Source organism: Jaculus jaculus, chromosome 16, assembly GCF_020740685.1.
Source record: "Jaculus jaculus isolate mJacJac1 chromosome 16, mJacJac1.mat.Y.cur, whole genome shotgun sequence".
NCBI lineage: Eukaryota > Metazoa > Chordata > Mammalia > Rodentia > Dipodidae > Jaculus > Jaculus jaculus.
In genome coordinates, this window is record NC_059117.1 from 31937914 (window position 1) to 31950904 (window position 12991).

At 38.3% G+C, this 12991-nt stretch overlaps 1 protein-coding gene across 13 annotated transcripts in view; it reads left to right on the top strand.

The window, feature by feature from the left end:
• The window catches only part of Hdac9 (histone deacetylase 9), a 915786-nt gene that overhangs the window by 793509 nt on the left and 109286 nt on the right, over positions 1–12991 (top strand). For all 13 annotated transcript variants that reach the window (XM_045135730.1, XM_045135719.1, XM_045135721.1 and 10 more), the window contains one exon: positions 9317–9435. In XM_045135730.1, the coding sequence (XP_044991665.1) occupies positions 9317–9435 (119 nt within the window). The remainder of the gene's footprint in view (positions 1–9316; positions 9436–12991) is intronic.

A 12991-nucleotide genomic window follows, 5' to 3' on the forward strand; every position in this document is an offset into this window, starting at 1 on the left:
AAGAGACTGATGTGTCTATATATATATATATATATATTTGTTTTGTTTTGTTTTTTGTTTTTCAAGGTATGGTCTCACTCTAGCCCAAGCTGACCTAGAATTCACTATGTAGTCTCAGGATGGCCTCCAACTCATGGCAATCCTCCTATCTCTGTCTCCTGAGTACTGGGATTAAAGGCGTGTGCCACCACGCCTAGCTGGAAATGGTATATTTTTATGTAATGGAATAATGTTCAGCCTGATGGGTGATTCTAGGCTTTTGTCAAGTTGACCATCAATATAGACCCATCTCGCCTGCCACTTTACTAAATGCAATAAGCTAATCAGAAGTCAGAGACTGTATGATTGTGTCTGTACGAGGCATCTCAGATAGTGTAATTCATAGAAATAGAGAATATAATGATGGCCAAAGCAGGGAGGTGTGTACATGGGCATTATTCAAAGGGCAAAAAGTTTGAGCTGTGCAAGATGGGTAAATTCTGATTTGCTATGCAACATCGGCTTTATAAGTAACAGTATAGTATTACATGTTCCAATTTTCATTCAGAAAGTGTTCATGACAAGTGTTCTTGCTAAGACAGAAGGAAATAAAGCAGAAAGAATAAGAAGGAGGAAAAGAAAAAGAAACTTTAATCAACTGGGTTGAAAAGAAATCAGTTTGCTACCCCTACGCAAAAGAAAATATCACATCCAGAGAGAGCAAGTGAAACTGTAGTCTCTAATGCATTAGGGAAGGGGGAAAAGGAAGTTATCAAATAATTATTTAATTCATGCAGAATTCCAGTTTGCAGAGATGAGAACAGCTTGCAGCTAGTGATTGTATAACAATGCAATTTAATTCTGGGTGTGATTGGCATTTAACAACTTAATGTGACTGAACTGTGTACTTAAAATAGTCCAGTGGCACATGTTGTAGTACAATACACATTATTACAATAAAAGTTTCGATTATTGAAACATTCTTTTAGTCAGAATTAAGTATATTTGTGATAAGAAACCTGGCAAAGTAGTAAGGGTCAGGGTAGAGGAGCCACAACTATGAAGAGACTCATGTGTCATCAACATGAATTTGAGGATCTGATGGCTGGTTGCTGAGTATCTGCGTATGAATAGACGGTGGGGCTGACAAGAGGCAGAAGGAAGCAAAACACACATGTCCTTGTAGCAGGAAGAGGCAATGTTAATAAGTCAGGGTGATGGCACCGGAGGTGCTGGGAAATGCTAAGTTTCTGGATATATGTCTAGTGCAGACAAGAGAATACCTTAATGGACTAGATAGGGGTGAGATAGAGCAGAAGGTGGGTGGTCAAAGTAAAAAAAACTGAGGTGAAACATTTCCCAGCAAGTGCATTTGAAAGTGTCAACAAAGAAAATGGAGAGAGGTTAAAAAAATAATGTATGTGTGTAGATGTGTATTGTTTATGTACGTTGTATGTGTGTATATTAGATATGTGATTGCTGTATATGTATTTATTGGGCAGATGTTAGATGTCTGTTGGGTATAAGTGTATATTGAGTATACATTATGCGTGTGAGTGTGAGTGTGCATTTAGTATGTGTCAAATGTCTGTTGTGTGTGCATATATGTGTCATGTGTGTAGGGTGTATGTTAGGCATAATTGTATTTTGGGTGTGTGTTAGGCGTGTGAATGTGGATATATATTAAGTGTGTGTTAGATGTTTACTGTATATGTATTATATATGAGTGTGTGTGGTGTGTAACTATCTATTAAGTGTGGCTTAGGTGTGTCAGTATGGATGTGTATCTGGTATGTGTTAAATGTCTTTTGTGTATGTGTGCATGTATGTGTTTTGTGTGATTGTTGAACATGTATGTGTTGAGTATAATTGTGTATAAAGATCTGTTGAATGTATATGTTGTGGTGATGTGACTATGTGTTGGGCATGAATTCTTGTTGGATGCATATTTGGTGTGTGGGTTGGGTATGAGTGTGTGCTATACGTTGGATGTGTATCTATCTATTGGATATGTGTGTATTGGATGTGTGTGTGTGTGTGTGTGTGTGTGTTAGGTGTGAATACCTGTTGGGTATATTTGTTGTGTGTGTATTGGGTATGTACATTATGAGGGGATGTGTGCTGTATGTGGGTATGTGTACTAGATATGAGTGTGTTGTTTGTATGTATGTTGTATTCAGAGAGAGAGAGATGGTTTAAGGAGAAGGTTAAAAAGGGCAGGACTGACTCAGGTGTGGCTGGTTGTGAACAACAGCTATACTTAGTGTGTCTCAGTCTCCCATCATTAGATCGCCCCCACAAGTCCCTATGGGAATATTCCTTTATTTAGCAATTTTACACTGGCCTAGAGATGAGTGAGGAGCTAGGAATGTCCCACACAGGTGACAGCACTGTTTCAGTGCTGGTATTTGCTATTTGTCTCTATAGGTATTTCCATGGAGAATGTTTCTTGGGACCATTGTTCCCTTGTCTTTCCTATATAAATTTCTGTGTTGGGATGAAAATGCATAAAGTGCAATGTGAACATTTGTTTTAAGAAAAACTTAAGGGAACAGAAATGGATTTTTCCCCATTTGACAGTGCATAATTTTATAAACTGATGCTTTTAAGCTATGTCCTACAATTAGACATACAAATGTAGGCTTGGAGTATTGTCTGCAATTTAAATTTTCATATTACAATAGGAATTATAAAATATACAGGGGATCATAATCTTATCTCTAAGATGTCATAAATCAGATAATAGCACTGCCTACTCAGATCTTTCAGGTTCCCTTCTATTCAGAATGAGATTTCAAGCTTGGTTTTATTGGTACATTTCTGACTCTGAACCCATTTCCAGCCATCTTTCCTTCTACGTGCTATATGTTAATGTTGACCACAATGACATGTTTGTGATGACTGAATACCACAAGGTTGCTTCCACTTCAAGGAGTGTGAACACCTTATCCACCTCCCACCCCCAGGCAGATGCTCTGTGTTCACACATGACCTGCCATTTCACTTCCTATACTGCCACTGCCATAAAATGCCCATTGATGTGCCCTGATCTAAATTCCCAGCACTCACTCCTTTGACATTCTGTATCATTTATGTTTCATCTTAGCCATTTCTACATAGTTTGATGGTTTATACCTTCTTTCTCCTGTATTATGATGTAAAGTCCACTAAAGCAGGAGACTGTGGGCTCTCTATAGACCCTGGCTAGCAACCCAGGTGGGTTTTGAATGGAAAAAAAGTGATTGGGTTGAAGTTATGGTGTGTCTGCTCAATTGTTTGCTTCCTGCTCCTTGGAGCTAGACTGTGCCCATTCCTTTATCCCCGCTTTCAGCAACAGATTCTCCTCCTGGTCCCTAGCTTTCCCTGTCATTGTGGCACCAGATGCCACACTCCAAGAAAGTCTGCTATGCTCTCTGTGCACTTTCAAATGCTTTTGCTTTATGCTTTTGCTTTTGTTCTCCATATCATCACTGGTCTTTCCTCTTTCCTAAATATTTTCTATTTATTTATTTTGAGAGAGAGAAATAAAGAAAGAAATAAAGAAAGAAAGAGAAAGATGGGGGCCACGAGAATGGGCATGCTAGGGCCTCCAGCCACTGCAGAGGAACTCCAGACCTATGTGCCACCTTGTGCATCTGGCTTACATGGGTCCTGGGAAATCAAACCTGGATCCTTTGGCTTTGCATATAATTGCCTTAACTGCTAAGTCATCACTCCAGCCCTCTTTCATCTTTTCTTAAAAATTTTTTTGTTTATTTTTATTTATTTACTTGAGAGTGACAGAGAGAGAAAGATGCAGATCAACAGAGAAAAAATGGGCGTTGCCAGGGCCTCCAGCCACTGCAAACAAACTCCAGCTGCATGCACCACCTTGTGCATCTGGCTTACGTGGGTCCTGGGGAATCAAGCCTTGAACCAGGGTCCTTAGGCTTCACAGGCAAGTGCGTAACTGCTAAGCCATCTCTCCACTCTCTGCCCGTTTTATTTCCTGAGAATCTCTTACACTAATGCCCACATTCACTTTTCATGTCTGGTGGGTTTTCATCTTTTATCGCTACTGGATGACCACTCTCCTGTAACTTTTGGCGCATTGTGTGTGCCTGAGATTTTATGAACTATGACTTCCTCTCACCCGCCAATCTCCTTGAGGACAGAGCTTCAACTTGTTTCTGTCTTTCAATCCCAGTTGCATCCCATGGTTCTTCTTCACAAGCAGGGCTCCATAAATGATTGCTGTGTGATACATCTAAGTTTTGGGTGAGCCTGTGGGTTCAGATGTTTTAGAATGCTTTATGCATACAGTCGTGGGCTGTGGGACAGAGCTTGTGCCTCACTTGAAGCCACAGCAGAGATTCTCCACTGCTGTCTTGCATAGGAGTATATCATCAATAAGTATCAAGCATCCTGCAATGTTCAGTTAGAACCTGTGGTGATGACTAACCAGAAAGCACTGTGAGGTTCAACTTAAGGACAGCAGCTCACTTGACTCAATGCCAGTGCAGCCAGTCATTTGGCCATTAATGAGAAAGTTGTTCTAAAAGTCTAATTGTTAATGAGGATGCTCACATTCTGAATCTAATGCTCCAAAACTCATGGAAAGTAATCACAAACACTATTTTTTCCTACCATGCTTAATATCTGGACATGTTCTCTGTGCCTCACTTTATTAACTAGTAATGTACTCACAACAGCATGGATCTCACCAGGTGTGAGCCATAGAAAGAAGAGAGAGGAAGGTGCTCTTTAGGAAAAAATATGCAGGAGTCAGCAAAGGTCAAGTGAAGGAGAAAAATCATATATGGAGTCATTACTCTTACAGTGTCTGTCTGGGGAGGTAGGGCCTGGGTGGAGGAAGTGGCTGTAAGTTTGTCTCCACCACTTCCTTTCCACCCTCTGCCTCGTGGTCTGCCACCATGCTTTCCTGACACAGAAGATATGCATTCTGCATGGCTTTTTGAATATTACTCATATTGCCTATATTCTTTCTGTTTTGTCCTACCATGTATATGTTTATTTTCTCCTTTTCTTCCATACTGTTGGCTCTCCTCCTATGTCAGGAAATCCCCTATTGGTCAGTGAGAGTTAAGAAAATAGTGGCCAGTGGTCACTTTTCCCAGTGACAATGTAAATGAGTCAACTGAGAGCCTATGTCAGTGAACAGAGTAGTATCCCTTCAACTCAATCTAGCCACTTTGGGATTAGCAGCCTCTGAGCCAGGTTAGTGGTCTCTGAATCTTCTTAAATAAGAGCTTAAAGAGAACTCTATTTGGGGTTAGCAATATGCACACAAGGAGCTTTCACTTTAACCACATGCCATTTTCTTTAAGAAAGAGGCAACTACAATTTGTCTTGGCTACTAACACAGAAGAAAGGCAGATAGGATGTTTAGGCATAGTCTACGGGCCTTACGTGGTGGACATTTAATTTTTTTTTTTTTTTAATGTTCTGTCTTGCCTGCCTCTCCCTTTCTAGTATTTATTTCCTCATTGAGGGTCCCTTGGACAGAGTATCTCCCATGTCTTTCTAGTACCTTCCATAACATGTACAAAGCAGTTTCTCCCTTTTCTGTTTTTTTTTTTTTTAATTCCCTCATTTGCTCTCAATTTTTCAGTTTCTAAAATTTGCTTTTAAATGAATCTGCTGATGATTTTACCATTTTCTTTGGTTGGTGACATTTTTATCTGACAACTTTACATTTTATTGTGAACTAATATTGGAATCAATGAAAAGTTATCAAACTAGTAAGGCTTCCTATGTATAGCCAAATATCACCCAATATTAAAAAAAAAATACAGAACCAGTGAAACTTGCCTCCACCTATTATTTATGTTCTAGAGTGATGATTTTCTATTTCCTTAAATCCTCCCACACTTACTAGTCAATAATTTATTCTGTAAGGAAAACTGTCTCCTCGCCTCTACACTTTTACATGTGTTTATTTATTATTCTGTGGACCAGCAATACTTCTCCTATGGGTTATACCCAGTCATATCAATTCTTACTATGTAATTTAGTGAATGGGGGCACTTCTGTATTTGGAAATCTGCCCAGTGCCACATCCCCACCCTTTTGGAGCATGTCCTGCTCTCTGTTGCCAAAGATGTTCCACAGCAACTTGGAGGCCATCACTTCATCAAGGACATCTGCAGAATTTTATTGGAGATCAGTAGTATAAACCAATTATCTACATAGTTACTGCTCTTGATTATTTATATTCTACTGTTATTAGGAAATAGTTTCCAAGCAATCAGGCATGCTTTGCTTGACATCCCGAACAAAGAAATATAATTTTCCAGGTGAAACATTAAGTAAATTTTCGTGTGGAATTTGTTTTGAGAAAAAAATTACAGTTTTCCACTCTTTCTTTTCATGACAGTTTTTTTTTGTTGTTGTTTTGAACTTTCAGAAGTGATCTGAGTCCATCTTGAACTGCCCTAAAGTACACCTGAAGCTAGACAATTGATAGGGAACAGAGATTAATTGGGAAATTGATGCTAGAAGGTAGAAAGTTCAGTATTAGGGTGTCAGGTTCTGGGGTGAACTTTCATTCTGTGTTATTATGTGGTGGACGGGCAAATAAGCATGCACAAGATCGAGAAGGAGAACAGGGGCAGAACTCATCCTTTTACCAAAAGTGTACTCCCATGATGATGGAAGTAATTACCCATGGCCTAACCACCTCCTAGAGTTTTAACACTGTAGAAATGGAAATTAAATTTCAACATGAGTTTTGAAAAAGACACAGAAACCATATTAGATACCCTAGATGTTTTCAATGAGTACCAATTTTGACTGGCATGAATAGAAGAGTTCAAAGACTTCTATGATATTTCTTTTAAAATTGCCAAAATAAAGAGATCCAAGGAGTATTAGTCTTATCTGCCTCTTGGAGACATAGGCAAAAATAAGAATAAGAATAAGAATAAGAATAAGAAGAAGAAGAAGAAGAAGAAGAAGAAGAAGAAGAAGAAGAAGAAGAAGTGAGATTCAGTTTAAACTTGAGCATTGCTACAAGGCAGCCAGTATAAGTTTGATGGAGCAAATGAACAAAAATCTCACCAATATCATTGTTTATAAGCAACTGCTGTCATATAATTCCTAGTTTAATAGAAAATTTGAAGTTTTTTGTAGCATACAACACCAATCCATTATAATCACATACAATTAATTCATTCACCAAACAATGATCACATGTTGTCAACCATCTTAGAATGTATAAGTTTAAGTGTAAGGAGTCTATCAGACAATGCTATTTCTTAACCAAAAAAATTTCCATCATTTCTGTTTTTGAAGTGAGTTTCCATATACAGGATTTAGTTCTCAAAGATAGAGCATTCTGAAAACTGGTCAAATACTAAATCCCATGTTTGTGAATTCAGGAATGATCCAAACAGCAAATGTGATGAAATTCCAAATCAGTTGTTCTCGGAGAGTGTGCTCATGATTCATCAAAGTCAATCAGATATTTCAAAAACATATATCCTGGTTTTCTTTAGAAAAATTCATTCTGATATCTCAACAATACATGGATATTTGACTCTTGTGAAAAGCAATGAATCTGATAACTTTATGAAAACTACAACCTCAGAGTTGATGTTATTGGGAAGCAAAAAACCCTACTGTATCTCTTTTGATAATGTAATTGTATTTAAAGATTCTTAATTTTACTGAAGAGAAAATATAATAAAGTTATACAAACTAAACAATATTATATTTTTGCATAGTATTTTTAATATTAATTTGCATGCATGTAGATCTGGGTAGAAATTGGAACACCACTAGGAACTCTTGTCACTGCAAAGAAACTCTTGCCACTTTGCACCTGGCTTTACATGAATGCTAGGGAATCAAATCTGGGTGAGCGGACTTTGCAGACACCTGCCTTTAACCACTGTGTCATCTCTCAGCGTACCAGGCCCTTGCTTAGTTTTGATGGGCAAATTCAATTCAGATATGTATTTTTTCAATCTGTTGGAGGGACCATTATAGAGGTCTTCCATGTATGCACACTTGTAAGCTTGAAGGGTGACACTTTGTGGTTTTTTTTTTTTGTTTGTTTGTTTTTTAGAGGTAGGGTCTCACTCTAACTCAGGCTGACCTGGAATTCACTATGTAGTCTCAGGGTGGCCTCGAATTTACAGAGATCCTCCTACCTCTGCCTCCAGAGTGCTGGGATTAAAGGCGTGCGCCACCACGCCCAGCAAGGATGACACTTTTTGATAGCAGAGGAACTATTAGAAAAAAATTAATTAATTTATATATCTTCCTACATAAGTTCTATTTTGTTCTTTATTTTCTGAGTTCAATTTCCTGCTTATAAATGGCAAAGAAATTTCTAAATATTTAATGTGATCATTGCAGTAAAAAAAAAAAGAATTGAAAGAACTATTTATTCCACTAGGGAAAAATCACTATAACAATATTTATTTCTCACACACGGACAATAGATATCTCACTACTTTTAAAATTCATGATACTGTTTCATTTTCCCATTTTCTTCAGGTCTGAAACGTGGATTTTTATGATGACACATTGAGCTTGAAGCTCACATAATTTCTTTTCTGAAGTCCTGCATCCCCATTTGTCATTTTTATCCAGGCAGCATAGCCAGGGCAAGAATGGGGCTCGGGAACTCGGTGAGGCAGAGGGTACGCACTGATGTGTCTAAGTGGGACCAGCAGGGGCTGCTGCCATGGATGAGGTTGCCACATTCCTGGTGTGTCTGACCTTGGACTCACTTCACATTATAGTCTGGATTCTATTAAGGGAATTTTGTGTGTTTTTTTTTTTTTCCTTTGTAAGAGTCACCCCCTACCACGACAAAAATTTAAAAATATTTTTTAAAAAAAGTTGGGAAAGCAAACTTTTTCCCAAAAGAAATTTATAGTTCAAATTTACACCAAGTTCTCACTAACTAGAGCAAGTCAGGCTTTTGCTAAAGCTTCGACTTTCCTCTGTAAAACATTAGTCACTCCCTTGGAAGAAGCAAGGCTTTTTTTTTTTTTTTTTTTTTTTTTTTTTTTTATAGGCAGAGGGATAAAACAGCTACAGATGTGCATGTAATGTGACAGGCTTTAGAATGTACCTGCAGAGCATGCTTTTTTTCTTTTTTTCAATCTGGAGAAAAAAGATGAAAGGGAAGAGATGGAATTGGGATGCTAAAATTACAGCACTTCATTGTTAAGGAAACGATAAGCTTTTTGATCCATTCAGTGTTATCCCTTCTCCTTGTTCTTTTTTTGGAAGCACTTGAACTTGTGCCAAGTCATTTCCAGTGAACAGTTTTTGAAGGTATTTGCTGTTCCCATGTGTGACTGTTGCCTTTTTTGCTGAACAGGACTGTCGTGATGCCTGTGGCCAAAGAATTCGCTCCAGACGTGGTCTTGGTTTCTGCTGGATTTGATGCATTAGAAGGCCACACCCCTCCCCTAGGGGGATACAAAGTGACAGCAAAATGCAAGTATCCCTTTGAGGACTTCATGAAATACTATGAAATCACATACGGTTTTTAGGTCTTTAAGAGAGATACCATCTTTTACATGAATTGGGTGAACTTTGGTGAGAGTTTGAAAATGATTTATACTGTCATAGTCCTGCTTCTGTAGAGATTGGCTTTGAAAAAGAAAAACACAGAATGATTCCTTTGGTGTAATTGATAAGCATGTCAGTATCTACACTTTTCATATAAAGACAAAGTAATAGTGTCTCATTTCACAATATGCTGATCGGAGCTAGGTGTGGTGGCACATGCCTTTAATCCCAGCACTGGGGAAGCAGAGGTAGGAGGATTGTGGTGAGTTCAAGGCTATCCTGAGACTATGTAGTGAATTCCAGGTCAGCCTGGGCTAGAGTGAGACCCTATCTCAAAAAACCAATAATAAAAATAAAATAAAATAAAATAAACATAAATAAATAAAATATATGCTGATCGATCTGAGAGATCGTAAGTTTATAAGAGCTACTAGGGTTTTTGCAGGAAGAGTAAGAGTCATTGTTTTTATTTCATTGTATACATGGGGTAGAAATTACCATTACCATTTGAAAATAACATCACATTCTTGCAGATTCAAATACAAAACCACAATGCCATGCTCAGAGGTGTTATGGCCTCTATTGGGCTTTTGTTGTGTCATATAACCAGACTTTCTGGCATTGATGCATACCACCCAGACATTAAGAAAAGAAATGAACTTTGTGTTTTCATTGCATTTGAATAATACAATGCGATGGAGTCTGGCTAGATAGGAGACTTTCTTTAAGAAATTCCTCCTTGTTCTGGGTGTGAAAGCAAAACATTTGTACAGTCCATGTATAGAAGAAATATGTGCTGGCACTCTGAATGTCTATTGCAAAAATGAAAAAAAAAATGTAAAGTTAAACAAAGAATAAGATCTAGTGTTGTATATTTTTAGGAGTTGGGGGAGAGTTGAAAAACAAACAAAAAGAAAACAACCCATGTCGTTTCCATCAGGAGAGATGAGCTTGGAACCAGAGCGCTGTATTAATTTGAAAAGAACCAAAGCTGCAGCCTCATGCCAACCTTTGTTTTCAGTTGGCTGCCCATGTGAGAGAGTTTTCTGCATTCTAATTATTCCAGTACACTGTTAGGTAGTGGCTATTTTTAATATCTATTATTTACCCAGGGTTCTCGGTGCCTTGTTGTCTATTGAAAACATTAAAAAGGGCAACTCTACAAAGACCAAAAAATTGAATAAATAAAACTGATAATGCAAAATTTTGGTAAAACTGAATAGAGATTTTTGCTCATATCAAGTATATTTATGGTACTTTTGTTGTTCATGGAACTCAAGTAGAAGTCAGTCTCTCCATTGTAGATAAATCTCATTTGGAACAAGACTGGCAAGTAGCCTAGTTTAAATAAAGAAAAATAAAATGAAATTCAAATTAAGAAAATTCAAACAATAATAACAAGACATATAAAGACTAGAGAGAAATCCAGAAAAGGTATTCCTTATTATACCCAAGAATCTTCCTCAGGAGAAAGGAATGTCAAACTTTGGATCTTTCCCTTTGCTGATATGTCGAGGTTTACCATGTTCCTTTGTCAAAACAAGCAGGAAGGGACTAATCATTTTGTTCATTTTTGGCCAAGGCAATTTAAAATCTCAAATTTTGTCTTCATAAGTACAATAGAAAATAGTTGTTTTGGTTATAAATGTAAGCAAGAGGGGTTTCCCTTTACTTTATTTTATGTTATTTTTGGCTTTTTTGAGATAGGGTCTCACTCTAGCTCAGGCTGACCTGGAATTCACTACGTATGCTTCAGGCTGTCTCCCACTCACAGTGATCCTCCTGCCTCTGCCTCCCGAGTGCTGGCATTAAAGGCATGCGACACCATGCCTGGGTGTTACAGCCATTTCTGACTCATTAGTGTCAGTCAGCTTTCCATTACTATAACACAACTACCAGAAATAATCAATCTATAAGATGGAAAAATGTTTATTTCGGCTTACAGGCTTTGAAATTTCAGTTCATAGTCTGTTGATCTATGGCTCTGAAGCCTGTGATAAAAAAAAAAAAGTACATTGTGGGGGGGGGGGCGGGGGGAGTACGTTGTAGTGTGAGCATGAGGCAGAGAAAAACTGCTCAGTTCAGGGCCAAAGACTAAAAGTGAAATGAAGGCATGGGGTGCTGCAATTTTCTTCAGAGGCATGCCTCCAGTGATTAAAAGCCTCTCACTAGATTTTATTTCTTCAATTCCACCTCCGCCCAGTAATGTCATCATAGGGAACAAACATTTAGTCTGCTGGTGCTTGGGGTATGTTGCAGATACTTTTTCATTGTTGGGACAAGCATCTGATCAGAAGCAGCTCATGGAAGGAAAGGGTTTATTTTTTTTGAGCTTACAGGACCTAGGGGAAGTTCCAGCAGAGAGAAGAAGCTGCCCATTTCCATAGATCCATAGCAGAGAAACACCATCAAACACAAATAACCAGAGTGCAAACCTGGGTCTTTAAGCACCTTGGGGCTAGACTCAAGATCCACTCCCAGTAATATATACCCCACCTCTAGTGCATGTGACTGTTTTTTTCCCTCTCTCTCTGTTTATAAATATTCAAAAATATTTTAATAGTAAAATATTAATATTTTATGAATAAAATAAATACACTATTTTTAAGCCAGGAATGATGGCACACACATTTTATCTCAGCACTTGGGAGGCTGAGATAGGAGGATTGTTGTGAGTTCGAGGCCAGCCTGACACTACATAGTTAGACTGGACTACAGCAATATCCTACCTTTAAAAAAAAACAACTAAAAAAAAAATTAAAAATAGTGTTCATGAATGTATACTTAAGTGAATTTGCATTATGTATGTATTGGATTTTCCATTAGAGACAATATAATTTCATCAAATGCAAAAAATAAAGAATTTAGGAGTATATTTAAGAGGCCATATTGAAGCACAAGACAAGTATAACCAGTAAGCACAACAACACTGCCCACATTCTGGTGATGTGTCCACCATCTCATGGGGGCTTCCATTTGTCAGCTGTCTTCTAGAGAGATTCCTCCAAAGCTACGTAAAAACTGGAGTTGCTGGGCAGCTCTGTATCTACTCACCAAATAGCTTACCACTGAATTTTTTTGTGGCTTTCTTTCTTTCTTTTTTTTTTTTTTAAATTTTATTTATTTGAGAGCGACAGACACAGAGAGAAAGACAGATAGAGGGAGAGAGAGAGTGGGCATGCCAGGTCTTCCAGCCACTGCAAACGAACTCCAGACGCGTGCGCCCCCTTGTGCATCTGGCTAAAGTGGGACCTGGGGAACCGAGCCTGGAACCGGGGTCCTTAGGCTTCACAGCCAAGTGCTTAACCACTAAGCCATGGCTCCAGCCCTTTTGTGGCTTTCTTACCACTGGGCAGATGTGCTTCGTTTGCTTTGACCTGATAGGTAGATAAAGTTGGGTTATCAGTGTCCCATGCCAACAAGTCGTTCTTCAACTGTGGGGAGTCTCAATATGAACTTGTAAATGGGGTACACATCTGAA